The following is a 26,402-nucleotide window of genomic DNA, read 5'->3' on the forward strand; positions in this document are numbered from 1 at the left end:
AGGGGCAGAAGGGGGGAGGGGGAGTCAAGAATTAGATTAAGCCAACTGTGCAAAAAAGAGCCCCTAAAATGACCTAGAAAATTCCCATCCCAGTTCAAACCTTGTGTTAATGTGTCGAATTTGAATATAGAAGAGTTCAGCAGCCTCTCTTTCCAAACTTGTGAAAATTCCTCTTCAGTAAGACGCAAACTTTCAGGTCATTAACAGAATGGCCCACTGCATTAAAGTGCTGGCTGACTGGTTTGTGAATCAGGAGTGTTTTTATGTCTGTTTTATGCCCATTAATTCTTTGTCTGAGAGTTTGAAGTCTGTCCAACATACAAAGCATCTGGGCATTGTTAGCACATGATGGCATATATGATGTTAGTTGAGGAACATGAGAATGTGCCCGTGATTCTGTAAATAACTTGGTGAGGTCCAGTGATGGTATCTCAAGAATAGATATGTGGACAAAGTTGACAACGGGCTTTGTTGCAAGGAAAAGTCCCAGAACTGGTCCCAGACTGTAGCTGTTGGTGAGAATCCTCATAAGGTTGGGAGGTTGTCTGTAGGAGAGAACAGGCCTGTGACCTAGGGCCTTCTGGAGCGTAGCATCCAGATTAAAGATACGTTGTAGGTTTTTAATAATGCGTCATAATGTTTGAGTTGAGGGCTGTAGGTAATAACCAGTGGTGCTCTGTTCTTGGCTTTTTTGGGCTTATCTTGGACGAGCTGGTCTCTGGGTATTCGTCTGGCCCTGTCAATTTGTTTTTTTTATTTCTCCTGGTGGGTAATTCAGGTTTATGAATATTTGGTAAAGATTTTGTAGTTTTCAGTCCCTGTCAGTAGGATCAGAGCAAATGCGATTGTACCTAAGGGCTTGACTGAAAACCATGGATCTAGGTATGTATGCAGGATGAAAGCTAGAAGCATGTAGGTAGGTATAGCAATCAGTGGATTTCCGGCAAAGTGTGCTACCGATCAGGACATCCTTGATTTGTACTGTAGCGTCCGGGACGTGTATTTCTTGTGTGGAGTAGTCGAGGCATAAGTTGATGGTGGGGTGCTGATTGTTAAAGTCTTTGTGGAATAGTTCTAGAGTCTCTATACCATGGGTCCAAATCATAAAGATGTCATCAATGTATCGTAAGTAGAGGAGGCGTAATAGGGATCAAGAGCTGAGGAATCATTGTTTCAGGTCAGCCATAAATATATTAGCTGTGGCAGACCACTACCTGGAGGCTGCAGGAGCCTTCTAGATGGTAGATATGCTGGCTGGTGGGCGAATGCTTTTTTATTTCCTGATTAACTCCAATTAGGGCAGGCAGCTGGGGCCTTGTTAGGAATCACCCACAGCTGAGCCTAATCAGCACTCACGGTCAGCTGAGACCCTGCACTTCCTATAAAAGGCTCCCCCGCCTGGTTGCACGGGGAAGGTTTTGGAAGGTGCACTGGAGAGCAGGAGCAGAGTAGGAGCAGAGCAGGAGCAGAGCAGAGCAAAGTACAGCACAGCACAGCAGAGAGTGAAGGTACCACAGAGAAGCGGTGGGCGAAGTGGCCCAGGGTGAGTTTGCTACACTGGGGCAGGGGTGAAGCCCCTGCCAGATGCCTCTTGTCCTCCTTAGGCACCCTGGGCCAGACTCCAGGGAAGAGGACGGGTCTGGACTCCCTCCACCCTTCCCCAGAGAGTTTCTCCACTGGAGAAGGCGCGGGCCTGCAAGGGGACTGGCTGTGTCCTCCCCATTCTGGACTTCCCTATGATGAGGATGGCTCACTAAGAGGAGACACCTGCCTCTGGAAAGGCCTGGGGAGATAAGGGGTCTCCGGGAGTCTCTGAGGCACAACAGAGAAGCACCCGGAAGCACAGGAACCCACAGGGGCTGACAGGAGAAATTGTCACATACCATATTGTGGGGCCATGCAGGTGCCCATAGCAGTTCCACTAATCTGGAGGTATAAATAGTCCCCAAATCAGAAATAATTGTGGATGAGAACAAAGTTACAGAGGTCAGACACGAGATTGGCTGTGGTGACATCAGCGATGGTATTCCTGATTGCTTGTAATCCGTCTTCATGTGGAATATCAGTGTACAGGGCCTCTACATCCATGGTGGCAAGGATGGTATGGTCAGAAACTTTTCCGATGTTTTGTAATTTCCTCAGGAAGTCAGTGGTATCTCAGAGATAGCTGGCAGTGTTGGTGGCATAGGGTTTGAGGGGGTTGTCCACATAACTGGACAGTCCAGTGGTAAGGTGCCAATACCAGAAATGATAGGGCGTCTGGGGTTTCTGGGTTTGTGGATTTTGGGGAAGTAAACAGAATAATCCAGGTTGGGGCTCAGGTAGTGTGTCTGAGTGAACAAGGTCCTGAGTAGTAGCAGGGAGTTCCTTAATTAGTAGTTGTAATATATTTTGGAATTCCGAAGTGGGATCAGAGGAGAGAGGTTTGTAAAATTGGGTGTTGTAGAGTTGTCTGGCTGCCTCCTGTTCATAGTCTTCCTTCACAAACCTAATACAATTCTATGGTGACTCTGAAGCCGCCTTTCGCCGCCTCCGTTTAAAGGAATTCTTCCAACACACCTATGAACAACAGTCTGACTCTCTCAATGCCCCCACCAACACCAAAAGAAGAACTCTGTGTGGACTCCTCCTGATGGTCATAGTGAAACTCTGGATTTCTACATACAATGCTTCCGCAACTGTGCTCAGACTGACATTATACACAAACAATACCAAATGAGACACAGACTCAATTATGCCAAATGCTATGCTGTCCAGAATCTCAAAAATAACCCAGACATTATAATAAAACCAGCTGACAAGGAAGGTGCTGTTATCATCATGAATAAGTCAGACTATGACTTGTCAACCTTGATTACTATTTTTGGTTCTCTGTGCCTTAAATATTGAGTCTGTTGTGGTATGGCTATGATCTGAAGAAGTGGGTCTGCCCCATAAAAGCTCATCACCTAATAAATTATTTTGTTAGTCTGTACAGTGCTACTGGACTGCTTTTTTGTTTTGATAGCATATAGACTAGCACGGCTTTCTCTCTGTTACTATTCAACATGTCAAACAGTATTCTATCATATTCTTTCTATTTTTCCTCAAAACAGCCTGAATTTCTAAACAAAATCATTATTCATATTATAATAAATACTCATTGCAACTCTTTTCAATCTGCATACACGGACATAACATTGCATCGTTGGGGGATATTCTCACAAACAGCAGGTAACACCTACTGAAAATCTATAGATGACTAATTCCCATTTAAAATCTCCCTCTCCATCAGTGTCAAGTAATATAGCATTCCATCAGGGATTACACAACCAATATCAGCCAATTTCTTTACTGTGTGTTTGTATAATGTATAGCACAGGAATATTTGATTTGGGCCTCTGGGAACAGCCACAGAAGGAATGTATGATACTGTGTCCCCATAATTTCACATTTTATGTGGTTTTGAATATGAATATGCATAACTCGAATGGGGCAAGTAACCAATCATTCAAGAGATTGTAATCCCCTGAATGTGTACATTCTGTCTGTGTGCCTGTTTCTTTCTTGTATGTGAAGTTAGAAACATAACATGTCAATGTGTTTATTAATGTAGGTCTACCAGGAAAAGCCATTAATGGTATTTAAGGAACTTAATGGCCCAATGCTCAAGGCAATGATCTATGAATGATCTTGTTTTTTCCTGGAGACCTGGATTTTGGTTGCTCCTGCAAAGACAGGTGACCATGCTACTTGGAGCTGGAATCCATCTTGAATTTTGTACTCTTCCATGGGGAGGAGCAGGAGAACTAAACAAAGAGTTTCTGCCCTGGGAAAATTTTATTTAAAGGATGGGACACAAACAAGGACGATCTTCAGCAGGTGTCACAGACAGCTTCCCATTACAAGAGGGCACATGAAGAGACCTGGGTAAAAAGAGTTCTAACAAGCAGCTGGGCTGAGGTCAGAGAACAGATCAGCTCTGCCCTGAAGAACTTTAAAAACTTATGATTTGTGACAATTTCTCTTACTGTATTAGGCTTAGATGGCCTGTTTTGTTTATTTTAGCTTAGGAACTTACTTTGATCTGTCATCACTTGCAACCATTTAAATCCTACTTTTTATACTTACTAAAATAACTTTTGTTTATTATCAAACCCAGTGTCCATAATTGTTACCTGGTTGGGAGACAACAGCTGGGCATCTCTCTCTTTCCCTGACAAAGAGAGTGAACTTTATGTGCTTTCTCTGTGTGAAACTATGGATTCATTGGTGTGTGGGGGGAGCACTGGCCTCTTGAGGTTTTGTGCTCCTGTATGCTTCCAAGTCCCTGTAACTGAGCTTTCCCAGAGCTGAGCTGTGCCTGTATTACTCTGCTGGAGGGCTGTTACCCCAACCCTGTGCCTTTGCTGGGGGAGACCAGAGTTTCTTGCTCAGCAGAAGGGGGTGGTAGGGCGCACAGAGGGCAGGCAGGCAGGGTCAGTAGTAAGATCAGCACATCTGTCTCAAGATGAATACGCCACATGAATTCAGATGTATACCTAAACATACATAAATATATTCATATCCAAAGGACATCTACAAGCCCATTTGTTATCTATTGATTGACACTATTTGAAAGCAGAAGTGGTGGAATCTCCATCGCTAGAGGTTTTTAAGTCCCAGCTTGACAAAGTCCTGGCTGGGATGATTTAGTTAGGATTGATCCTGCATGAGACAGGGGGCTGGACTAAGGTCCCTTCCAGTCCTAGGACTGTATGAGTCTCTGATTCTCTGAAACATTTGAACCTGACTCCCCTAGTATTTACATCAGTATAACATCATAGATTTCAGTGGGATTTCTCCTGAGTTTCACCGGTGTGAAGAAAACCAGGCCAAATGTTTTCTTCATGATATCTAAATGAACTGCCTTTGTCAAAATAGAGCACTTAAATTTAAACATCAAAAATATATTTGGGAATATTTATAATTTCCCCCAAAACAGAAGTGTCTCCAAATTTCATTAGATCAGAATGACTCAAAATGTCATAAGCAATTTTCCAAATGGTAGTCACCAAGTGACACCAGTAAAATCGAAAATGTAAGAAAAGGAAAATTATTTTTAAATTTGTCACCTGAAGAGCATACATCATGGAATGTGTTCACCAGCAATATACATGTATTTAAAATCCATACAAGTTGCATACAAGAAACAATCAGTGTATATGTGCTTCTTTTTGCCATCCTTGTTATAATTAAATCTTGGCAGTGAATGATTGTATCTGGAATGACACCTATTCTTTTAATACAAAACTGATTCTGCAAGATAACTCTGCTTGTTTATAAATATACTGTGGCAGTTAACAACAAATGAAACTGATAATCTCATACAACTCCAAGAACAGGTTGCAAACAACTGTTTGACAGAACAACTTACCGCTGAGCTTGTTCCCACTTGAATACTGGTCCCTAATGTTTCCAGTCTGTTGCAGTTACACATACTGCATGAAATGGTGGAAAGATCACACCCTTACATTTCATTATTGCAATATGACTTACATATTAACCTACAAAGTTTTAAATATAATAACTATAATTATAACCTACAAAATTTTAAATGTCCTTGAAAACTACTGCTCATTTTGAGAAAACTATAAACATATAGATCAAGAAAATTTAGTGTAATAACCAAGCACTAAATTAAGGATTCAGAATACTTGCTTCTCTTTATACTGTTCTACTGTAATGAATGATTTGTGAAGTCATGATAGGCTTTATCATTGATAAAACAGTGAACCTCAGAGCACTGCTGTTGTAGTATGACACTGTACTTCTGCCACAGCTGTAACCACAAGACTGTTGCAGTGGCAATGTTTTTGATACAGGATCTTTATATCTAACACACTGTGTGATACGGAAAGCAAAGGCAGATTTTGTGAAGGAATGGAAAGCCACAAACCTGCTTAAAGAATCAGAAGTTAGCTGTTATTTCAAATCTACTTGTCATAATTGGGATATTACTCTTATAATCTTCTTATTGAAACAGTGCTTGAATGCTTAGATTATGTGCCCTGTTTTCTTACGTAATTCCTGATTACATGTTTCTTCTGTCTGATTTTCCCCCCCATTGAAGACTAGGTGTCTCCCACCATTTGTAATTTACAGCCAAAGGGAAGAAAGAAATGCATCAAATACACTTAACATAACACTAGAAATCTATTCAGTCTAGAAATATCCTGCTTTCTCTCTCACAAGGAGGCAATGATTGCCCCTGCGTGTCTTCAGTCATACCATGCCCTTTCCAGACAAGCCATTCTCCTGCTAAATGATTCACTTTAAAGAGTATGTGTAGTTATTTGTTTGACCTACTCCTGATGGATGTGTGTCATTAGAAATTTGAGAAACAGGCAGAGTGATGCTTCCAAACACACCTACAGGAAAATGAGGGTAAATTTTTTCCTCTACATGTTAATTGTAGCTTGTTGCATGAAAGCAACAATCTCTGCCACTTGGGAGCATATTTATAATAAAATGCTTTTAAATTAAGGATTTAATTTTTCATAGTAATTGGGGAAGGATATTCTTGTATAGTAAATGAAATTATTTAATTCATTTGACCAAAGCAAAAACATCCCACAGTTCTTTATCAGGTAAAACTCCCACTACATCAGCAATCTTTTTATACAGGTGGGAATTTGTCTGACAAAGAACTGATTCCCCCAATGTACCCTAAAATTATAATGGCCACCAACATTGCCATTTAACCGTATGTGCATCCCCAGTATAACACAGTGTCTCTTATGTTTGTTGTTAGAAGACAAAAGCCATAGCGTAATTACTGTAAGTGACTGTATCAGATCTATCAACATATCCAGGAACGTTTATAGCTTGCCCCTAAGTGAATCAATAATGAACACCTTGGAAAAACAGGGAAGTGTTATTTTACAGATGGCGGACTGAGCAGCATGCAGATGAAATGGTTTGCCCTAGGTTACATAGGATGCCTGTGGCTAGGCTCTGCAGAGAAATGAGTTCACACTCCTTAGCCCCAGTTCCAGTGCTCTGTCTTTGTTACCCTTGCTGTGTTTTAAATCCCATTGTAGGGCTGCCATATATAACAGTAAAACACACAACTAAAACGTATCTTTTTATAACCATAATGTCCAACATGCTAGCCACTAGCTACACGTGGCTCTTTGAATGTGGCTAGTTGGCTTGAACAATAAACACCTTTTCAGAATAATGTGTCTGATGCGCTATGGCTACATCTCCAAATGTAGCCCACAATAGCAACGCCGAGGCTTTTTCGTGTGCTCAAAGTAGAGCTGTCATTTTGAGCGCGGTATTCCTGTTCTGGTAACCTTCGTCATACCAGGGGCAATGGAACGTTCGGAAGAGCCACTTATTCAGATCGTCGGTGCCGTCTGGACAGCACAAGTTTGGAATTAAGAATTTCAAGATGATTTAAGCAATTTGGGTAGTTCAAATTACGTAAATTATTTTGAAAACAACTCACCGTGTAGACATGGCCTGTGGTGGCTACTGCTTCCAAACTGGTTGGATACTATGATGTTATAACCAAAAATTGAGAAACCAGCTGTTGCTGAAATAACAGAGTATCTACTTGGGATGGTGCAGCAGTCAAGCAGACATACTTACAAGTAGACTTCCCATGGGTTTTCTCACAATTCGGACAATGGTAGATGTCAATATCTGGTGCCTCCTCCTCTTCTACACCAACACAACTGGAATATATAAAAAACATACCATCCTCAGTCTGGCTCTACAGGTGCAAATACACAAAGTGATGAAAAAATGTTACTTTGAACTTATTACACAGACACGTTAATCACGAAGGCTTTGTCTACACTGGAGAGTTCTGTTGACAGAACTCAGGGAGCATGTACACTAAAGCCTTCTGTCAACAGCATCTCAACAGACCTCTGCTTTTGCCTTGACAGTTATCCCTCAGATTTTTGAGGGATCACACTCTGTCGACAGAGACAGAAGCGGGCTAGTAGTCTGCCAACTGCCTTGCAGGTGGGCTGCGGGTTCAGGGCTCGCCCCTCCCTCCATGCCGGGGCGCCAGTCGTGCACACAAACACCCCCAAGGTTTGAGTGCCTGCTGTGGGGTGATCCCAGAGCCTTGCGAACCAAATCCAGATCATGTGGGTAAGCAGCGGCTCCATGCACTGCCCTTCCCCCTCCCACCAGCTGAGGGAATGGCATTGCAGGAAAACCCTTGTGTGAATTTTTCCCTGCTGCTCTCATTGGTAGGGATCACAGTCAATGGGAGCAGTGGAGGGTGGTGCCTGGGAGCAGAGACAGGTATGAACCCACCACTCCCCTAATCCCCAGACCCTGCACCCCCAGCCCCCAACTCTCCCTTAGGCAGCCCCCATCCCACCACTAGCCTGCTCCTGCACCCTACCTCCTGCCCAGCCCTTCCTGCACCCCTCTTCGCATTCAGGCCCTAGCCTGCTCTGACTCCCCCGCCTCCAGCCCACTCCTACACCCTACATCTGCCACCCAGACCCTGTATCCCATCCCACTCCCCAGCAGCCACCTCCCACACACTGAACTCATTTTTATCCCACCTCAGACCCCACAAAATCTACTAGCCCCAGGAATCCAGAAGCGTTAATCTGGCCTGTGGGAAGCCCTGAACTTAAGTCCTCCCTCCTCCACCCCTGTTGGGCTGGAGCATGAGGGGAGTGAGATGTTTCAGGAGGGACCCACATCAGTGAGGGATTTTTTTTCTCTCTCTTCATTATGTGGCCCCTGACTGATTTTTCTGTGGGTGAGTGACCCCCGACCCAATAATGTTCCCCACCTGTGTCATACATAAAGTTGAAACCTTTTGTACCCATGGGGATCCTGCAGCCAGGGGAGCCCTGCAGCAGGGAGCCAGCTAGAGCATGGAGTCCCACTGGCAGTCCTACAGCCACAGGGACCCTGGACAGGGCCGGGGTGGAGCCCACCAGCCCCCCGGGAGAGCCCTAGAGCCCCACAGGGGAGCCCTGCAGGACTGGGCCCCCTCCTCCAGGCAGCCTACGGCTCTGACCTCCTCTTGTCTGGCAAATCCACTTGTTCTGGACCACTCAGGTCCCAAGGGTGCCGGATGAGGGAGGTGAAACCTGTATACTCAATAAGATCTAAGTATATGGCTGTGTATTTATGTTTTCATGCTTCTGTAGCCTAATACAAATAATTTAGTATTTAAAGTATTTAGAGATAAGCAAATGCATTTTGTGATCATGGGTGGTCTGTGGAAAGTTTGCGTTGAGCAGAGTGGATCACAGGCCAAAAAGTTTGAGACACACTGGCACAGGGTCAGGTCGAATGTCACTGCAGCCTACACTGCTTGTCTGTGGCTGACAGAAATGTCTCCCAGATACATTCCCCAGTTCAATATGGTCCTCCCTTATGGAGGGGCATAGACCCGCACTGAAATTTCTTTGCTCCAGTTACAAAGACCACGTGAGCTGGCTGCGACAGAATAATATTCCATCACCATGCAACTGTGGGAGTTCAAGCCACCTCAAAGACAGTTTAACAAAACACACACCCGCTTATCAAGTACCTATGGACAGTTGTCAGTCAGTAGGGCAATGCTGGCACGGGGATAGGGACATGAGACTATACAACAAGCACAACACGAGTAGATTCCACCTCTGTTACAATGTTCTGCAGAAGAAAAGGAAAGGATGACACACAAAGCTCGCCGCACTTGGCTGCCAAAATAGGTTGCACTGTGGCAGCTGCTCGGAACACCCACTGAGATTATTTCAGATGTCACAACATATGTAACAATCCAGGGCAGCCTGCGGGCAGGCTGTGTGACTGCAAGCCAGTGGCAGACCAGAGCACTGGGGGAAAACAAAACTAAATTACAAAGGAATGAAGTACCCGAGATAAGAAGTTGTTGTACAAAGTAGGGAGTCGACAGCCAAATAATCAAACTTCACAAGGAGCAAAAGCAAACAAGATTTTTTTTCATGCTTCTTCTGCCTAAAACAGCCCAGACTGTTTAAGGAGAACTTCAGTCCTCCATAAGTGAGACTGGGAGCCTTAGGATACAAACTCCCCATTCCTTCTTCCATGCCCAGCACAGGACCCAAGGTGGGGAACGCGAAAAAAGGTAGGTCTATACCATCTTCACCTTGATTTCCAGGGCTCCCAGAGACTAAATTAGTCTTGGGATTGCTCTAATGCCGTGGTGGCCAACATGCTAGCCACTAGCCATAGGTAGCTATTTTGCCAGTTCAGTATGCCTATTTGGCTTGAACCATAAATATATATTCAGAATAATGTGGTTAATTCACTATAGCAATAGTCACTCTAGGGGCTCCTGTTTCAGAACCTGTGGGACAACACAGCTGTAATGTACCTTAGCTGCAATTGCCCCAAAGGGCTGTTCACCAGCCAGAGATTGCCAGACTGCCCTGACTGTAACCCATCACTGGGCATGCCGTCTATGACAGAGGAAGGAGGATGGGTTAGATCCAGGGAAGGGCTTGGCTGTAGAGCTCAAGTGGGGCCACATCATGGATCAGAATCTGATCCGCAATTGTTACCTGAGTATTGGCAAATCTGAGAACGTTCTGCCACTAGGAAAGGAGTGAACTTCCCTTTCTTAGAAACAGGCAATAGGGCTTGGTCACAGTGCCACTTGTGCAAAAAAAATTAACACTTTCCCAAGTCACTCAGCTGCACCAGTTCCAGCCTGGGCCACCTCATTGTGTAGGTCTGGGGAAGGAAGAGGGTCTTACTAAAACTGGAAGGAGAAATATTTGACTCCTGAAATACACTAAAGCCCTGACCACACTAGGGTTTGCAAAAGCATGCGTGAAATCATTTTTTTAAAACCCAGTTTTAACATACTTGCATCCATATATAACTTAAATCACAAACCCTTGGACTGCCACATAAAAACATCTGCACTAGCAGGTGATCTAGAGCTGGCGTCCTTTAGCATGGCTATTGACAGCCGTCCCTGCGCCAAAAAAAAGCTGTCCCAATTTCTGCCAGAAACCTTCTTGACTGTTTTTCAACACAGTTGTCGCTAACAAAATATCACTCACTATATGGACCAGTGGTGAGCAACCTGAGCCCCATCAGGGTTCTATGTGTGCCCCGTGAAACACGGTTTTCCATATGCCACCTGCTGGGTTGCCAGAGTCCTCTGGTTTCCAGCTGCATAGGTTCCCCCCCCCCCCCCGACATTACTAAAATAACACGTGTAAAGCCAGGACATGTCACTTGAGGTGTACGTGTAACCAACACATCTAGGTGTGCGGTTCACTGTTCCATGAAGTGGCATGTAAATCACTTACACGGCGAAAGAATGAGCCTCCTCTGCAGCTTCACCTGAAAGTCAGTTGGCTTTCAGCTCAAACCACAGAGGCTCCAGAGGTCCCAGGTTCAAGTCCACCTGCAGGCAGTTACATGTGCTGTTTGCACATAACACTGACTATGAGAACCATGCGCTCCCTCTGCATCCAAAGTGCTGCTACAGTTCAACCAGCACACCCACAAATACTGGGTACACAAGCACAGTTAGCAAAACTGACTTGATCACGACAATCTTGAGACCCACTGAGACCAAGAAATGCCATTCTCTAGCCTATCACTCATGTGGACAGTCCCCAACCTTGCTTGGAGATGAACTGTGTATGTTCATCCAAGTTCTGCAACCAATTAAAAATATGCATTTCTCCTAAAAGAACATGAAATAGGGTGAATGCTAAAAGCTATTAGGCTACAATGGTGCAAGAGAGAGGAGAAGCAAATCAGTGAAAAACAAGTTCTACCACATCAACCGCTATATTTCAGGTCCAGCCACTGAGGAGTTGTCTCACTACCATTATCCGGCCTGTAGGCTGATAAAGAACTTTTGACTCCTCTGTAAAAATACAGATATGGGATTGCTGTAACACTGTGCTCTAAGAGCTGTGTGTATTGGCATTGCTCTAACACATCAACAAATACAAAAGAAATTTCTCTCTAAATTGTTGACTTGGAAAAGTACAGAATGACTTGCTGCAATGATTGCAAAAATCTTTATCCAAACTCCAGGCTGCTTTTTGAACTCCTTGCTCTCACTGAATAGCACCTGACTCCACAAGTCATGCTCTGGGCTACACCAGGAGAAGTCATGGGTAGAGAGATCATATCTCACTGTCCCAAATAGGAGACAAGGAGATATGGTGGGGGAGGAGTGGCTCCTCCAAGCCCTGGGGAGCCGGGAAGGAGGCAGCAGCCACTGGCGTTCCCTGGGAGCGTGACAGTTGCTGGTGCTAGCTGGAGCCCCAGAGAAGCCATAGCCACCAGCGATCCCCAGGAGCCTGGGAAAGTGGCAGCTGCCAGTGATCCCCGGGAGCCCGTGAAAGTGGCAGTTGCTGGTGGTTTCTCAGAGCCCCAGGGAAACCACAGCTGCCAGTGATCCCCAGGAGCCTGGGAAAGTGGCAGCTGCCGGCGATCCCCCAGAGCCATGGATCGGCCGCTGCTGCCAGCAATCCCCCAGAGCCCCGGGAAAGCGGCAGTCCCTGGCACTCCCTGGGACCCCAAGGAAGCAGCAGCTGCCCTCGCTCCCCCAACGCTGTGTGGGGGGAGCCAAATACGGGCCAATTAGTCCCTTTTACAAAAAAGTCAGGATGCCTTTCTGGCATCCCAAATATGGGACCGTCATGCCCGATACGGGACAGACGGTCACCCTAATCATGGGGGAAGCTACTATTTCTTACCAACAAAGGTATCCCAAACCAGCCTTCCATTCAAGACATGGAAACACCACCTCTCCTGAAAATCTCATTTGCAAGTCTTTGCCCATGAAAGCTTACGCTCCAAAATCTGGTAGTCTATAAGGTGCCACAGGACTTTCTTGTTGTTCTCGAAGATACAGACTAACACAGCTACCTCTCTGACACTTATACCAGCGTTTCTTAAACTGCGTTCCACAGAACTGTGGTGTTCCGTGTACAACTTGCAGGTGTGCCACAAGCATTTGACGCTTTGATATCATACACTGATGGTATATATTGTCTGCTATTAAAACCAAATATAATGTTACTTCTTCATTGCTATGATACCTGATTAAATTACTTCATTTTGGTTTTGCCGGACATGTTGCTGTTTTGTTTGTTTATTTGATCTGATCATTTTTTGTATGAAATTTTCATAGGTGTGCCACATAAAAAACTTTTTGCACAATTAATATGGGTCACGAACTGTTTTTCCTTTTAACTTCTTTTTCTCCAGAGCTATGTCATTCTTTAACAAATGTTTTTCTAGCTAAAGGACCGCTCTGCTCCGTAGAGCAGCCCCCCCTAAAATGCAGATGGCGTGAGTTCCCACTGCACACAGTACGTATTTTTTTTCATGAGCATCTTTCCTTTGTCCCTCTCTGAGCCTTTTTGTAGTCTCTTTGTATTTGCTTGCTCCCACCTGCCCTCTCCTCCTGCGGTGTTAAGAGAGAGAGACACTTCTCAGTGCTTGGGTCAAACATCAGACACCCTGCAAATACTGTGATCAAGTGGGTTCAAAGCTAGACAAAGTGAGATCAGAAGGAACAAGTTTGTTGGCAGACTGCAGCCAAAGGTCATGTTATAGGGCTTTCCACATCGCTCTATCGCTGCGGAACCTGGGCATGATAGCACCACCAACACAAGGACCTGCTATCAGAGGCACCTTTGAGCTGTTGTGCATAGGAAGAGAGGTTATCAAATCATACTGAAGAGGCTCTGCAAAGCAACTGAAAGTCCAGCATGGAAACAACAGTTCTGGCAGCGCAGCCAAAGCTGAAAACAACAAAGAGAACTGGAATCCCAGCCAATATCCTGGGTCGGTAGCAGCTGACAGCCTTCTCACTGTCTGTTCCCCACATCCAGAGGCTATGACAGCAAGGGGACCACCCGCTGGCTTTCCTTACTCTGTGCACTACTGCTCCTTTAAGGCACAGGCTGCTTGCACAACAGAGATCCAGGAGCTGGGAGCTGCTTTTCAGAAGCAATTCAGGGAAGGAGCAGACAGCACTGTCTTCATAAGCAAGACGGTAATATTAAAGATGCACAAAGTTGCTGCTTCCCTGTACTGGGCAAAAAAGTGGGCAGAGCAGCCTCTGGGGTGCTGTTCCTTTAAGAGCACAAGTAACAGAGGGTGAAGCAGCAGGAGCTGGAGTGGGGAGGCAGAACTCTGGGCAACAGCAGATTTATTTGATTCACTTGGGTGAGTGGTCTGAGAACCCCTTTTTAAGAGCCTCTGGACACCCTGGAACAGTATGTTCACATCACAACAGGATTCTCTCTGCTTCCAAAGCACTCAGGGAACCATGATTACCCTCCTGAGAGACCTTACAAGTGTGGCACTATTTCCAATGCAAGCACACTAAGGCCCACCTAATTATCACACACATACCTTCTTACAGCAGTAGATCGGCACCTACAACTGTTGACACCAGCACAACTGCCTGCCCTAATAAGGCTTCTGTAGCTCCACAGGCTGTCCTCATTTCTCTGGCTTATGAGCTGCCCCTTCATACATTTTTTTATATAGTGACAATTACAAAGATCTGCAGGACTGGACCTCTCCTCCTTTTGGAAGGCACCAGGTTCCCAAAGCAAATGCAGAAAGAGTGAACTTGTAATGGGGAAGAATCAAGTGGAAGCAAAGAAAAAAGAACTTCATTTACTGTGACCCTGATACTAACATGTGCAAAGCTACAGCTGTAAACATGTCAGTTGGGGACCAAGGAAACATCTGGTGCAGGACGGTATGATGATGCAAGGCATGCTAGTCAGTCAACAAGACAACAGGGTTCTTCCCAGGCAGCGGGGGACAGTCTTATAAATTCAACTAAAAATGTCCTTCTCTTTTTGTGCCCAACCTGTAGACAAGCCTGCAAAGATGGAAATGGACATTAGCCATCTATGTGTCTAAAATGCTCTCTTGTTAAACCGACCTCATTTTGGACAAAGGATAATTGGTGGGGGTGGGGAGCTGATTTAAATCAAGACAATTTAAATAAGTGACTTAAATTCCTTGATTTAAAAATATATGTTTCAAGTGTGAAACCATATTCCAGCTTTGTAAAACTGGTTTGAAATGGGCACCACTGCATCTTTTAATTAAAATTAAAATTCCATTATGGGCAGGCTATTGAATTTTACAAAATTACTGGAGGCAAAAAATAAGAGAGAAAATTATGGCCCTGATCCTGCAACTATTTAAACAGGTAAATAACATATCTTAAAAGCACGCTAAATAGATACAGAAGAGTTTGCAGGATCAAAGGCTGAAATTGAATTTTAATTAAAATTTTCTCTTAATAGTACAAAATCTTAGTCATGTCAAAACAACACTACTTCAGTGTGAACAGCAAGAAGTAATTTAGACTTTCAATACACGACAAAGTGATTATGAACTTTTTTATTCAGACCCAAACTTTGGAAAAATATTAGTCTAAGGTTCAGCTGAGCTCATATTTAGGCACGTTTTCTTATGCGATTTTCAAAAGCACCTGAGTGATGTAGAAACACAAGTCTCACTTCCTTCAAACTGTAACTCAAACAGATAAATATATTCTAGTCAAAGCATTTCAGCTTTCCTGACTTGAGAAAGCTCAATGTACTGGAAGGTGGACGTTGACTGCAAATATAACGTGGGTGATTTGCTTATCAATTCTTATAGTTTGTAGTGTTTGGAAGGGTCCTTTTCAGCACAGAAATATTTTAAGTGTGAAATTTCTTTAAAATAACGATGTAATTCAGAAACAGAAACAAGTAAGAAGTTAGTAATTTTAGAAACATAAGTAAGTCTGATTATTAAAAACATTTAAAATCAGTCTTTTAATTTAAAAATAATTAATATTTTATCCACCCGGGGAACAACTCTGCATAACAAAACCTGCAAAGCGACAGAGTATTTTAGAGCTTTTAGCACAGAAGTGAGCCTGCAAAGGAGTCTTAGTACCCCATCCCCATTCTAATTGTCATACGCGTACTGGAGCTCCATGATTGAGGTTGTGGAGGTCTTGTTTTTAGTCTTCAGTCTCCTGAGATTGAAAAGCTTCCTGTTCATTCTACAGACAACCTTCACACGGTGTGGAAGCTTGCCATCAAGGAGGTGAAGGGTCATAGTGATGAAGATGCCAAACAGTGAAGAGGCAATGACGCAGCCTTGTTTGACTCCCATTTTTACCTCATAAGGGTCACTTTGGGATCCGTCGTTGCTCAATATTGTGGCAGTCATGTTGTCATGAAGCAGCCTCCAGATGCTAATGAATTTCTGGGCGCAGCAGATCTTTGAGAGAATGGTCCTACAACTGACTGAGTCGAATACTTTCGTCAGGTCAATCAAATTCATGTGTAAGGCTTGGGTTTGTTCACAGTTGCTGGGTGGTGAACATCATATCCACTGTTCCTTGGAACGGTCAGAAGGCACACTGGGATTCTGGGAGAATTTCTTCTGAGAGTGGAAGGAGTCGTTTGGCAAGGATTCGAGCTAAGATTTTCCCTGCCATCGTCAGGAGACAGATGCCAAAATAATTTCCAAAGTCCAACCTGTCACCCTTCTTGAAGAGACTGACGATCAATGTGTCTCTGAAACTTGCAGAATACGCTAGCTATCCCAGATCTTGAGAATCAGGAGGTGGAGTTGTTTGTGGAGTTCTGGCCAGCCTTCTTTGAAGACTTCAGTGGAAGTTCCATCTAGTCCATTTGCCTTGTTGCACTTCATTGCTTTGATGACAACTTGGACCTCACTCAGGGTAGGACGTGTTGCAAGATTGCCCCTAGGCAGTTGCTGAGGGATTTGGTCAAGGGATTCTTGGATCATGGTAGATGGGTGGTTCAAGAGCTCATTATAGTGCTCCCTCCAGCAAGAAGCTCTGGCTTCACTGTCTTTCAAGAGTTGGGTGCCATCCTTTGATCTCAGGGGATTGATTCCATGGCTTCTCAGTCCATAAATAGCTTTGGTAGCATTGAAATAACCTCTTGTATCATTGATGTCTGTGAGATACTGGAGTTCTCATGCCTTCTTCTTCCATCTGTGTTTTTTCAGGGTTCTTGTTTTACGTTAAACTTCTGCCTTGGTGTTGGCATGTGCTTCTCTCTTCATTGTGCAATTGTCACTTTGCCAGGCCCTCATCAAACCATTCCTGATGCTTCCTGGACTGGTAGTCAGTGGTTTCTCCACAAGCTCCAATGACAGCATTTTTCAATTGACACTAGTGTTCTTCCAAATCTTCAGAGTGTACTGTCAGCAATTTCTTTTGGTGCACTATCTGGAAGTCACTTCATCTGATGGAATCCTTCAAGCCTTGTACACTGATCTTTCACTGGATCTGTTTCCTCTGACTTCTCCATTTGGTGACAATCCTAATCATCAATGTGGATCGAATAGGGTAGTGATCAGTCCAACAGTCATCAGCACTAGTCATTGCATGTGTGAGAAGGACATCACAATGGTCCCAAGCATGGACGACAACAGAGTCCAGGAGGTGCCAGTGCATTGATCAAGGATGTTACTATGAGATCTTAAATTTGTTTTTCTGGCGGAAGAGGGTGTTCATGATGACAAGCTTGTGTTCCACACACTTCGTGAGGAGCACTCCATTGACGTTGCTGTTGCCAACTCCTTCTTTCCCAACGGTAGTCTGACAGACGTCTGCGTCTCTTCCAACCCCAGCAATGAAATCCCCGAAGAGAATATAATCTTGTCTTCTTTGGGGATGTCTTTAAGGACTATGTCCAATTGGACACAGAACAGCTCCTTCATGTAATCTTCGGCAATTAGCGTTGGTGCATAAGCACTGATGACAACTGCCTGTTGGTTTTGGCCAAGCGTCAAGGGGAGAGTCATGAGATGCCCATTGATGCCAATGGAAATTTCAGATAGGATCTTTGTCACTTCATTTTTTATAGCAAATCTTACTTCATGTATTTGTTTTTCTTCCTTTGGGAATCCTCTCCAGAAAAAGATGTACCCTCTACCTTCTTCTCTGAGCTGTCCTTCTTCTGGTCTACGTGTTTCTGCCAGGGCAGCTATATTGATGCTGAATGGCCGCAACTTGCAGACGATAATTGCCGTGCATCTTTTGGGTTGCTCACTGACTGGGTTGCCCATTACAGTCCGAATAGTCCATGTTCCAACGTTTACTGTTCGATTTCAACCACATGAGGCAAACCGCCTGGAAGTGATTATCCAGTCAGGCGGGCTGAGGTGGACTATATTTAGGGCACCTTTTCCAGCCTCCTCCCCACGTGGAGTGAGCAGAGCGGATGCTAAATAGGGCTGCTCTGTCATGGATGCGGTAGCCGGACCGTTCTACCACCTCAGTCCTCAAAACAGAAGGACTGATACATACATCCACCACCTGCATGCCAGTCGATGACGAAAAGCTTCCAGATTTCACAGTCCTGCTCCCATTGTCATTCACCAGTCACGGTAGGACTTAAGTTTAGGAGAGTAGTACACAGAGGAAGACACCTGTGTGTGACTACTTTTAATGTGGAGGGGACTGTTGCACTGCAGCCACCACATGTTTCTCGACAAATAGAAGGCTCAAGTCCAAGGGCCTGGGATCCATGACAACTGGGAGTCACCTGCCTGCTGCAGCCTTCATCTGCCTTCACAGCCATTGTAGCAGTACCCTTGCTAGCCTCTGCCTCTTCTGCCATTAAGGACTGTTAGGATTGTTCTTCCTCTGGGCCCTCCCCCTTGACCTGCTTAAGCCTCGCATATTACAATTTCCTCAGAACACGTGTGTCATCTTCACCTGTTCACTTTCACATGTGATCAGTCTCCTCTGACGCGTGTTATATTACACACTAGCATTCTCTGGTACCTGATAGCTATCAAATAGTTTACCTGACAAATCTGGGGGATTTTTTGTCACTTACACTATTGAACTAGCTCTACAAGGTGATCAAACTATATTCATTACATCAGTCATTGAACAAATCATTCATGATTTTTCAGTTTGGCGAGCACAAGATATATAAATCGATACGAGCCCCCTGAGTCTGTATTATGTTAATTTAATTAAAATGTACTTTTAACTTTTTTCTGCTTTGCTAAAACTAGAGAAAAGCTTACAGACTTTCAACCCTGCTCTAGAGCTGGCACTTCACTCTCATATTTTACAGGACTTCAGAAAAATACATGCCTGATGGTCACATTGAATCAGCTCCCTCCCACGCCTGAGTAGTAACACTGAGTTCCAGCCTCAGACCTTGGGAACAACCCAGAATCACACACTGGTAGCAATCCAATAATTCTTTTCACTTCAATAGTAGCTTTCATCCAAGATTAAAAAGTGCTCCACGGACATCAATCAGTCCTCACAGCCACATGCTTTTGAGATCTGTATTACCCTCCACTCAGGAACAGGGAAACAGACACGGAGCCACAACAGTGCAAAGCAAGACCCACGTACTGCCCCTACTAAAGTCAGGCAGCATTTTGCCATCAAAGGCAACAAAAGTCAGTGACAAAGCCACACGCCTGTGCTCATAGAGGTGTGATTCCCAGAAAGCCTAAGAGAGGAGAAAGCTGCGGTGTCTGACAATGTTCTAGCTCACTTTTCCTTCTTTAAGCAAACAACTGCCAGAGTCATCACATTTAAAACCTCTTTCCCCCTCTGCCCTGCCCCTTCTCCTGTTACCCCCCTTCTACCTCCTTCCTCTCCCTTTCCCTGACTCCCCCTCCCACATCATTCTGCAGTTCTTGGTCATGCTCTTCATCCATCCTCCATTCACTTCCTCTCCCTCTTTCAGTGGCTCAGTCCCTCCCTGTCTATGCCTTTCATTCACCTAACAACCCAATCCTTCTCTTACCTTATGAGGAGGAAAGGGAGGGCTTAAGGGTGGCACCTAGGGCTGTAGTTAGTCAGAGTAAGCAGCCTGAGGTGAGTGGACTCCTGCTCTTGAACCTATTTCTTGCCTGCTGCTCCCAAAGGCACAGCTCTTGGGCCTGGCCCGGATTTGTGGTAGTGAAGGTAGCACAAATGCGTTGGCTGCTCAGGGCCTGGTGCTGGCTCCCAGGCAGTAGAAGGGTTGGTGGCCCAGGCTGAGCAAAAAAGATTGAGCCCTGTGTGATGCTTGGTTGCTGAGGACACAGCTCCTTACCACATAGTTCAGAAAAGTGATAATAAAACAGACATGCACAATATTTTTATTTACAGTAAAGGTGGCGACCCCACAATTCACCTGAACTCCCCTCCCATCTAATACCAACACAGGAAATAAAAACACAATTTCCCTGCAAGACATTTATCATTCACTGAGCACCAGTGCTCTTCCTTCACCAACAACCTGTAGCGTATGTGAAAGACAGGGCACTCTTGCTCCACTGTGCTTTGCTGGAACACCTGACCTGTCCCAGTTTCATAAGTCACCATCTGAACAATAAAAACCAGAGAGAAAATCAGGATGTCTTCAGAAGAAGAACGAACATAATTTTTCCTCCCATTTTTTATGGCTATCAAGGAATGCCACATCTACACGATGAAGCTTTTATTACTCTTTTTGATCAAACGTGACACTGCATGCAAATTCAGGAAAACCGAAGGACTTATTTGAATGCCTAGTCAGACCAGGGAAAGCTCTAACTTCCTCAGAAGCAGAAGGGCTTGCTTTTTTATCCAGTTTACCATGCAGGTAAACACACTGATTCTCACATGACCAAATGCTTTAACCAGATGTCCAATACCACAATGGAAGCAAGTAGTGTTACAGAATGGAAGTAAGAATGAAAGAGAATAGAATATCCAAACTATGGCCCAATTCAACAGAGTATTTAAGACACGAATTTTAAATGCATAAGCCAGGCCATTGACTGAAGTGCTTTGCTGAATCAGGGCCTAAATGAGAGAGAAATCCGAATGTACTGCATAATCAATATTCCACTTAATTGTAAGGCGTATGTACCTTACCGATGAGCCAGCGGAGGGAGATAATACATTTACAGATACAGATTTCAACTATGCCCTCATTCCCCGGAATCCGTCTGCCCACGTTTGCACTACACAGCTGCCTCAACGGCCTGCTAGCCATGGAAAGCACATAAAATCTGTGCTATCCAAGCATCCTACTATAGTAATCAAAAATAAATTGACAGGCAGGATTGCTAAGAGAGTCAGCATAATAGACTGAGTGGCCCACTGCCCCCTCCAGACTGAGAGGGTTAAGATTCTAATGCCACTGCTATTGGCCACTTCATCTTTTTGCACCAAAGGCTGACCTCTAACTGTGCTCTTCCCCTTCCTTTGCCCCGAGAGGGCATCGGTCCATTGACTGCTTGGCAAACATTTCAGGGGAGAAGAGGATGCCTGGGGGGTCACCCTGATATCCTGAAACATTCAATGGAACATTGATGGGCTGACAGCAGCATATCAGGGAACCCAGACGACCTGGAGCAGCAGACGTCAAGATGAAAAGAAAGCATGTCATCGTCCAGAGCACAGGACTAGAAGCCAGGAGCTCCTGCCCTGTTTTATGCTGGCTCCCGATTCCAAGCAAATTACTAACCTTTTTGACTCAGCTTTTCCAGTTACAAAACAATGGTACTTGTCTGCCTACTTCAAAGGCTGCTGTGCAGTTTAATTCATAAATATCTGTGTAGCGCTTTGATGAGATGCTTCTAAGGTAAATGCTCAGTGGTGCGGTTGAATTGTGCTCTTTTAGTTGCTTTCCTTTAGTGTGTGGGCTCCATTGTTTGGAATACTCCTGTAGGAGTTTGTAAAACATTTTGTCCTTTTCCACTGTACAAATGCTAAGATTTTCATATGATTTCCAGCTGCTGCATGATCTGGCCCTTGGTTCAGGTAGAGAGGGACAAAGCCTCTTTCAGTACTCGTTGGAAGCATCAAATGATGCCAGCATTGCTCTGTGTTAACCGGGCACATTACAGTGTAGAAAGCACAGAGAGCGGCAAAGGTTGCTTTTTAATGGCTGTTTATACTCTGTAGTCTCCACAATAATAGCAACTTTAAAACAAATGGGTATTTGGAACTGGGAGGATTTCCTCCAAATCCGATCAGAAGATCTGTCAGCGAGTTATTTCATTTTCTGTTCTAAAAACTTTTGGCCATGTTCCTTTGAGTAGAAACTTTTACAATATAGTAAAGGGGCAGAGGGGGAAACAACACAAATGTATAATCACCATGGATTACTTGTGGCTATGAGGTGTCTAAGGGAGCATAAACTAAAGTATATCAACCTCAGACCTGGCCTGCACTGTGAACATTTCCAGAAGAATTCCCACTGGGGTATGGAGTGTCCATCGGAGCCAACGTTAGCACACACAGGAAGCATGATGCAGACTGGGCTCTGGTTGCCAGACTTGCTTTTACCTCCATTTTAGTTAAATCTGCTGAAAGCAAATTAAAGCAAAATGGTGGTTAAAAACATGGCCCATCTACCTTGAGAGCATATTTTCTCCACAAGGAACATGGTTTTGAGCTAAATAACCATGGTCTAAATCCTGGCAGGTGCCCAGCAACATTAAAGTCACCCAAGCCAATGGGAGTTGTAAGTGCACTGTTAAAAGGTATTCCTCGTCTCTAGCACACACTCTGAGATGGGCAGGTATCGTATGTGTAAAGAGGCACAATATTATTGCTACTGCAGTCTCCTCCAGGTAAATACACATGTATGTTACTTTCTGAAAATGTTTTGTAAAGCTAGTCAGAATGCAGCAGCCTGCATGTTTAATGGGGCATCACAGCACGGGAACATTCACACAGTGCTTTGTAATCTGCACTGGCTGCCTGTGGACTTTAAGGGGCTGGCATTGACCTACCCAGACCTCCACAGCCTGGGAGTGATTCATCTGAGCAACTGCCTCTCTCCCAGTGACACGCAACCAAAGCTGACCAGGTGGGCAGAAATTTTCCTTGCAAATATGCTCCCCCTTTTATTTGGATTACCCTGTAAGACTCATTTTGGAGGGAGCCTTTGGGGAAGGAACTTGATCTCCATGGGGGAGAGGTTTAACAGAGGTGGAATAAGCAGAATATTCTTTGTATTTTATCTGCACTCTGCAATTCAGTGAGGATTTTGTTATGCATTGCAGGGTTACTGCCATCTTTCTTTTACGGTCAAATCTCTGCTTTACTCTGATTCTCAAGGAGGCGTGGAATATAAAGTAACTTCCACATTTCACCTTAGAAAACTAACAATAAAAACCCTAGTCTCAGTTCAGTACAGAAATGGACGCTAGCATGAATGACAGGGAGGACCTATTTGCATGGTTCTCTGAGTTGTGCTGTCTTGGACACACCTTATTCCTTGGTTGACTACACCACCTTTAAAAAAAACTTGCTTGCTGTTGTACTGTGTAACAGAGAACTAGCCCTTTGGGAGGCAGAATGAATCACTTGACCTCTACAAAACTATTTGTCAGGCTGGGAGAAATCAGGATCTTCCTGAAAAACAAATGGTACAGCCAAGTTAAGCTATCTGAAGAATTATTTTCAAATTGCAAAACGGGATCTAACAAACAGCATTGTCTCTGGCATTGGTAGACCCCATAAATACAGAATGCAGCCACAGAAATACACTTTATATCTATCTAAACAAAAAGCAGTCAAGTAGCACTTCAAAGACTAGCAAAATAGTTTATTAGGTGAGCTTTCGTGGGACAGACCCACTTCTTCAGACCATAGCCAGACCAGAACAGCTCTGTGTCTTAAATATTGAGTCTGTTCTGGTCTGGCTATGGTCTGAAGAAGTGGGTCTGTCCCACGAAAGCTCACCTAATAAACTATTTTGCTAGTCTTTAAAGTGCTACTTGACTGCTTTTTGTTTTGATAGTGTATAGACTAGCACAGCTTACTCTCTGTTACTATTTTATATCTATCTGTGTACCCTGAATAATAACACACCTAAGATCATCTAAATCAGTCCTATTTAGTTTACAGAAGAGAAGACTGAGGGGTGATTTAATAGCAGCCTTCAACTTCCTGAAGGGGAGCTCTGAAGAGGATGGAGAGAAACTCTTCTCAGTGGTGGCAGACGGCAGAACAAGGAGCAATGGTCTGAAGTTACAGAAGGAGAGGAGTACGTTGGATATTAGGAAAAACTATTTCACCAGGAGGGTGGTGAAGCACTGGAATGTGCTGCCTTGAGAAGTGGTGAATTCTCCATCCCTGGAAGTTTTTAAGTCCTGGCTTCACAAGGTCCTGGCTGGGATGACTTAGTTGGGGTTGATCCTGCTTTGGGCAGGGGGCTGGACTAGCTGATCTCCTGAGGTCTATGATTCTATGATTTTAGGGGTGGCATGTGGCTCTTTGAGCGAAGAAATGTGGCTGCTGATCCAAGCTGCATGCTGGGAATACTTACCACTGTTCTGTGCATGCGTGCATCCACTCCTGCTGCCCCACATGGAGGGAGAAGTGCATGGCGGTGTCAACAGCAGTGGTGGCAGAGGCTCCAGATGGTCACCGGCATGGGGTTAGGGCAGGGAGGGAGGATGGGGGTGTCTGGCTCTGGGTGGGAGGGGAACTAGGTTTTTTGGAGGAAGAAGGGTGCATTTGAAAGTGGGGTTTCCTTTCAAATGAACCCTGCCTCCATGGCTGTTTTGGCTTTCGAAAACAGCTCTTTCAGAAGCAAGATCCAATGGGAGTATGCAAATGAGGCGCAAGATATTTAAATCCACGCCTCGTGCATTTTTCGATTGGTCGCGTTTGTATGCCTCTTCTGAAAGGGAGGGACAGTGTAGACATTAGTTAAACTGGTTGGCCATCCCTGATCTAAATATTAAGCTTCTGAGACTCAACCATCTGAATGTCAAACAGCTTGAAAGAACATCCAGCTGCTCTGGCTGATTTGCTAAACATGATAACCCACAAGAACAGTCTCTATGGCAAAAAATCACAATAATAATTTTGGAAAATGTGGATTGAGCCTCTCCCAGCAGGAGTGACACAAGCCACAAGGAACACTAAAATAACAGTGAATACAGGATCAAAACATTGACACGGACAAGTCCTTGAATTTCACTGATGGAATGTCTTGTTTTGAAGTAGTCAGCAACATCCATGTTGTTCAAACCACAGTCATAAAACCAGTTAAAAAACCACCGCTAAGATCACACATATCAACTCTTTCTACAGGATATTTTTTCCAAGGCTATGTCTACATTAGAGCGATCCGTCTAAAAAGTTGCTGTCAGAAGAGCAGTAGGCATCCTTCAGTCTGCATAGACTATGGATCGCGCCCTTTAAAGTTTCAATTGAGGACTTCATTTACAGCGTCTATTGTGACTGTGAAGACCCACACGAGAGTGACAGTCCTTGCTGCATCTCTTGAAGATGTAGTGGGTGTCTGGCAAGTCATTACTGTGCTTTTTGTACGCTCGCTTCTCGAACTTCTGACAAAACTTCTATCGACAGATTGCGGCCACAAATAAAAGTGGATTGTTCTGTCTATCTGCCCTACCAACAGACAGCAGCCAGGCAGCCTGGCCGCTCTCTCGACAGAACAGCCAGCCAGAACCACAGCAGACAGGGCTGTCCAGTGTCCTGGAAACCTTGCCTGTTGACAGAGGAGCCCCTGGAGCATCCACATGGCCTTTTTGTCGACAGATTCTGTCGAAACAGATGCTCTGCCTCATGGGGGAGAGGCAGAAGGCTGTCAATGAAAATGTCGAGTTCTGTCAACAATATGTCAACAGAATGAATTTTTACTGTGGGAGCCTGTTTGTCAACAAAACCCTCTAGGATAGATATAGCCCTAAAGTATAATAGCAGCCTCTCTGTGACCTCTAACAGCATTCAATGTAACCCTCCCCCATCACCGTATGTTTTAGCATATTACTCATCATGGGACAAGCTTTTTCTGGGTTTTCAGACATGAACAGTATGATCCCAAACTGACTGGGAATCTCTCCATTGATTTCTGTTAGATTAGGCCTAATCTGGAAAGATTTGCATTTGGAAGGAAACCTGAGTTTATTGCATCCTGCAGAAAGTTGCTAGCTTTACATTGCTACTGTTTTGGGGTAAATAATGGTGCAATGCCTAGCAGCCGAATTCGTAAAGTGCCTGATTCCCAGTGGAGTAAGGTGCTTACTACACACCTTTAAAGACCAAACCCTGGAAACAGGTCACCATCTCCCAAGCACATCCTCATGGCACAGAGTGATTCTACAACCTCCCTTTCTCCCCCTCCCCGCCCCCGTGACTTGGCCCTTTAGTTCAGCTGTTAACAAAGCCTACCACTTTCAGCATATACCGGTCCAAAGCAAATAATGCCATTGTGCTGCTTTCAAACCAGACCCAGTCCCTTCTTCCCAGGTCTGTCTTCCCTCTTCTAATTCAAGGACTCTTCCACCCACGCTATGAACACAGCTTCCAGCCCTTTCCAGGCTCCTTCCTATCTCTCTCCCTAAGTCCCCTCAGCTCCTTCCCGGGTCTCCTTAGCATCTTTCCCTGTTCTCTCTCT

General features: G+C 44.6%; 1 protein-coding gene across 1 annotated transcript in view; it reads right to left on the reverse strand.

The window, feature by feature from the left end:
• Positions 1 to 26,402, reverse strand: part of PHF2 (PHD finger protein 2) — a 192,611-nt gene that overhangs the window by 79,781 nt on the left and 86,428 nt on the right. The window contains exon 2 of the mRNA XM_075004894.1: positions 7,618 to 7,703. Within this exon, the coding sequence (XP_074860995.1) occupies positions 7,618 to 7,703 (86 nt within the window). The remainder of the gene's footprint in view (positions 1 to 7,617; positions 7,704 to 26,402) is intronic.

The sequence above is a fragment of the Carettochelys insculpta genome, chromosome 11 (assembly GCF_033958435.1).
Source record: "Carettochelys insculpta isolate YL-2023 chromosome 11, ASM3395843v1, whole genome shotgun sequence".
Classification (NCBI taxonomy): domain Eukaryota; kingdom Metazoa; phylum Chordata; order Testudines; family Carettochelyidae; genus Carettochelys; species Carettochelys insculpta.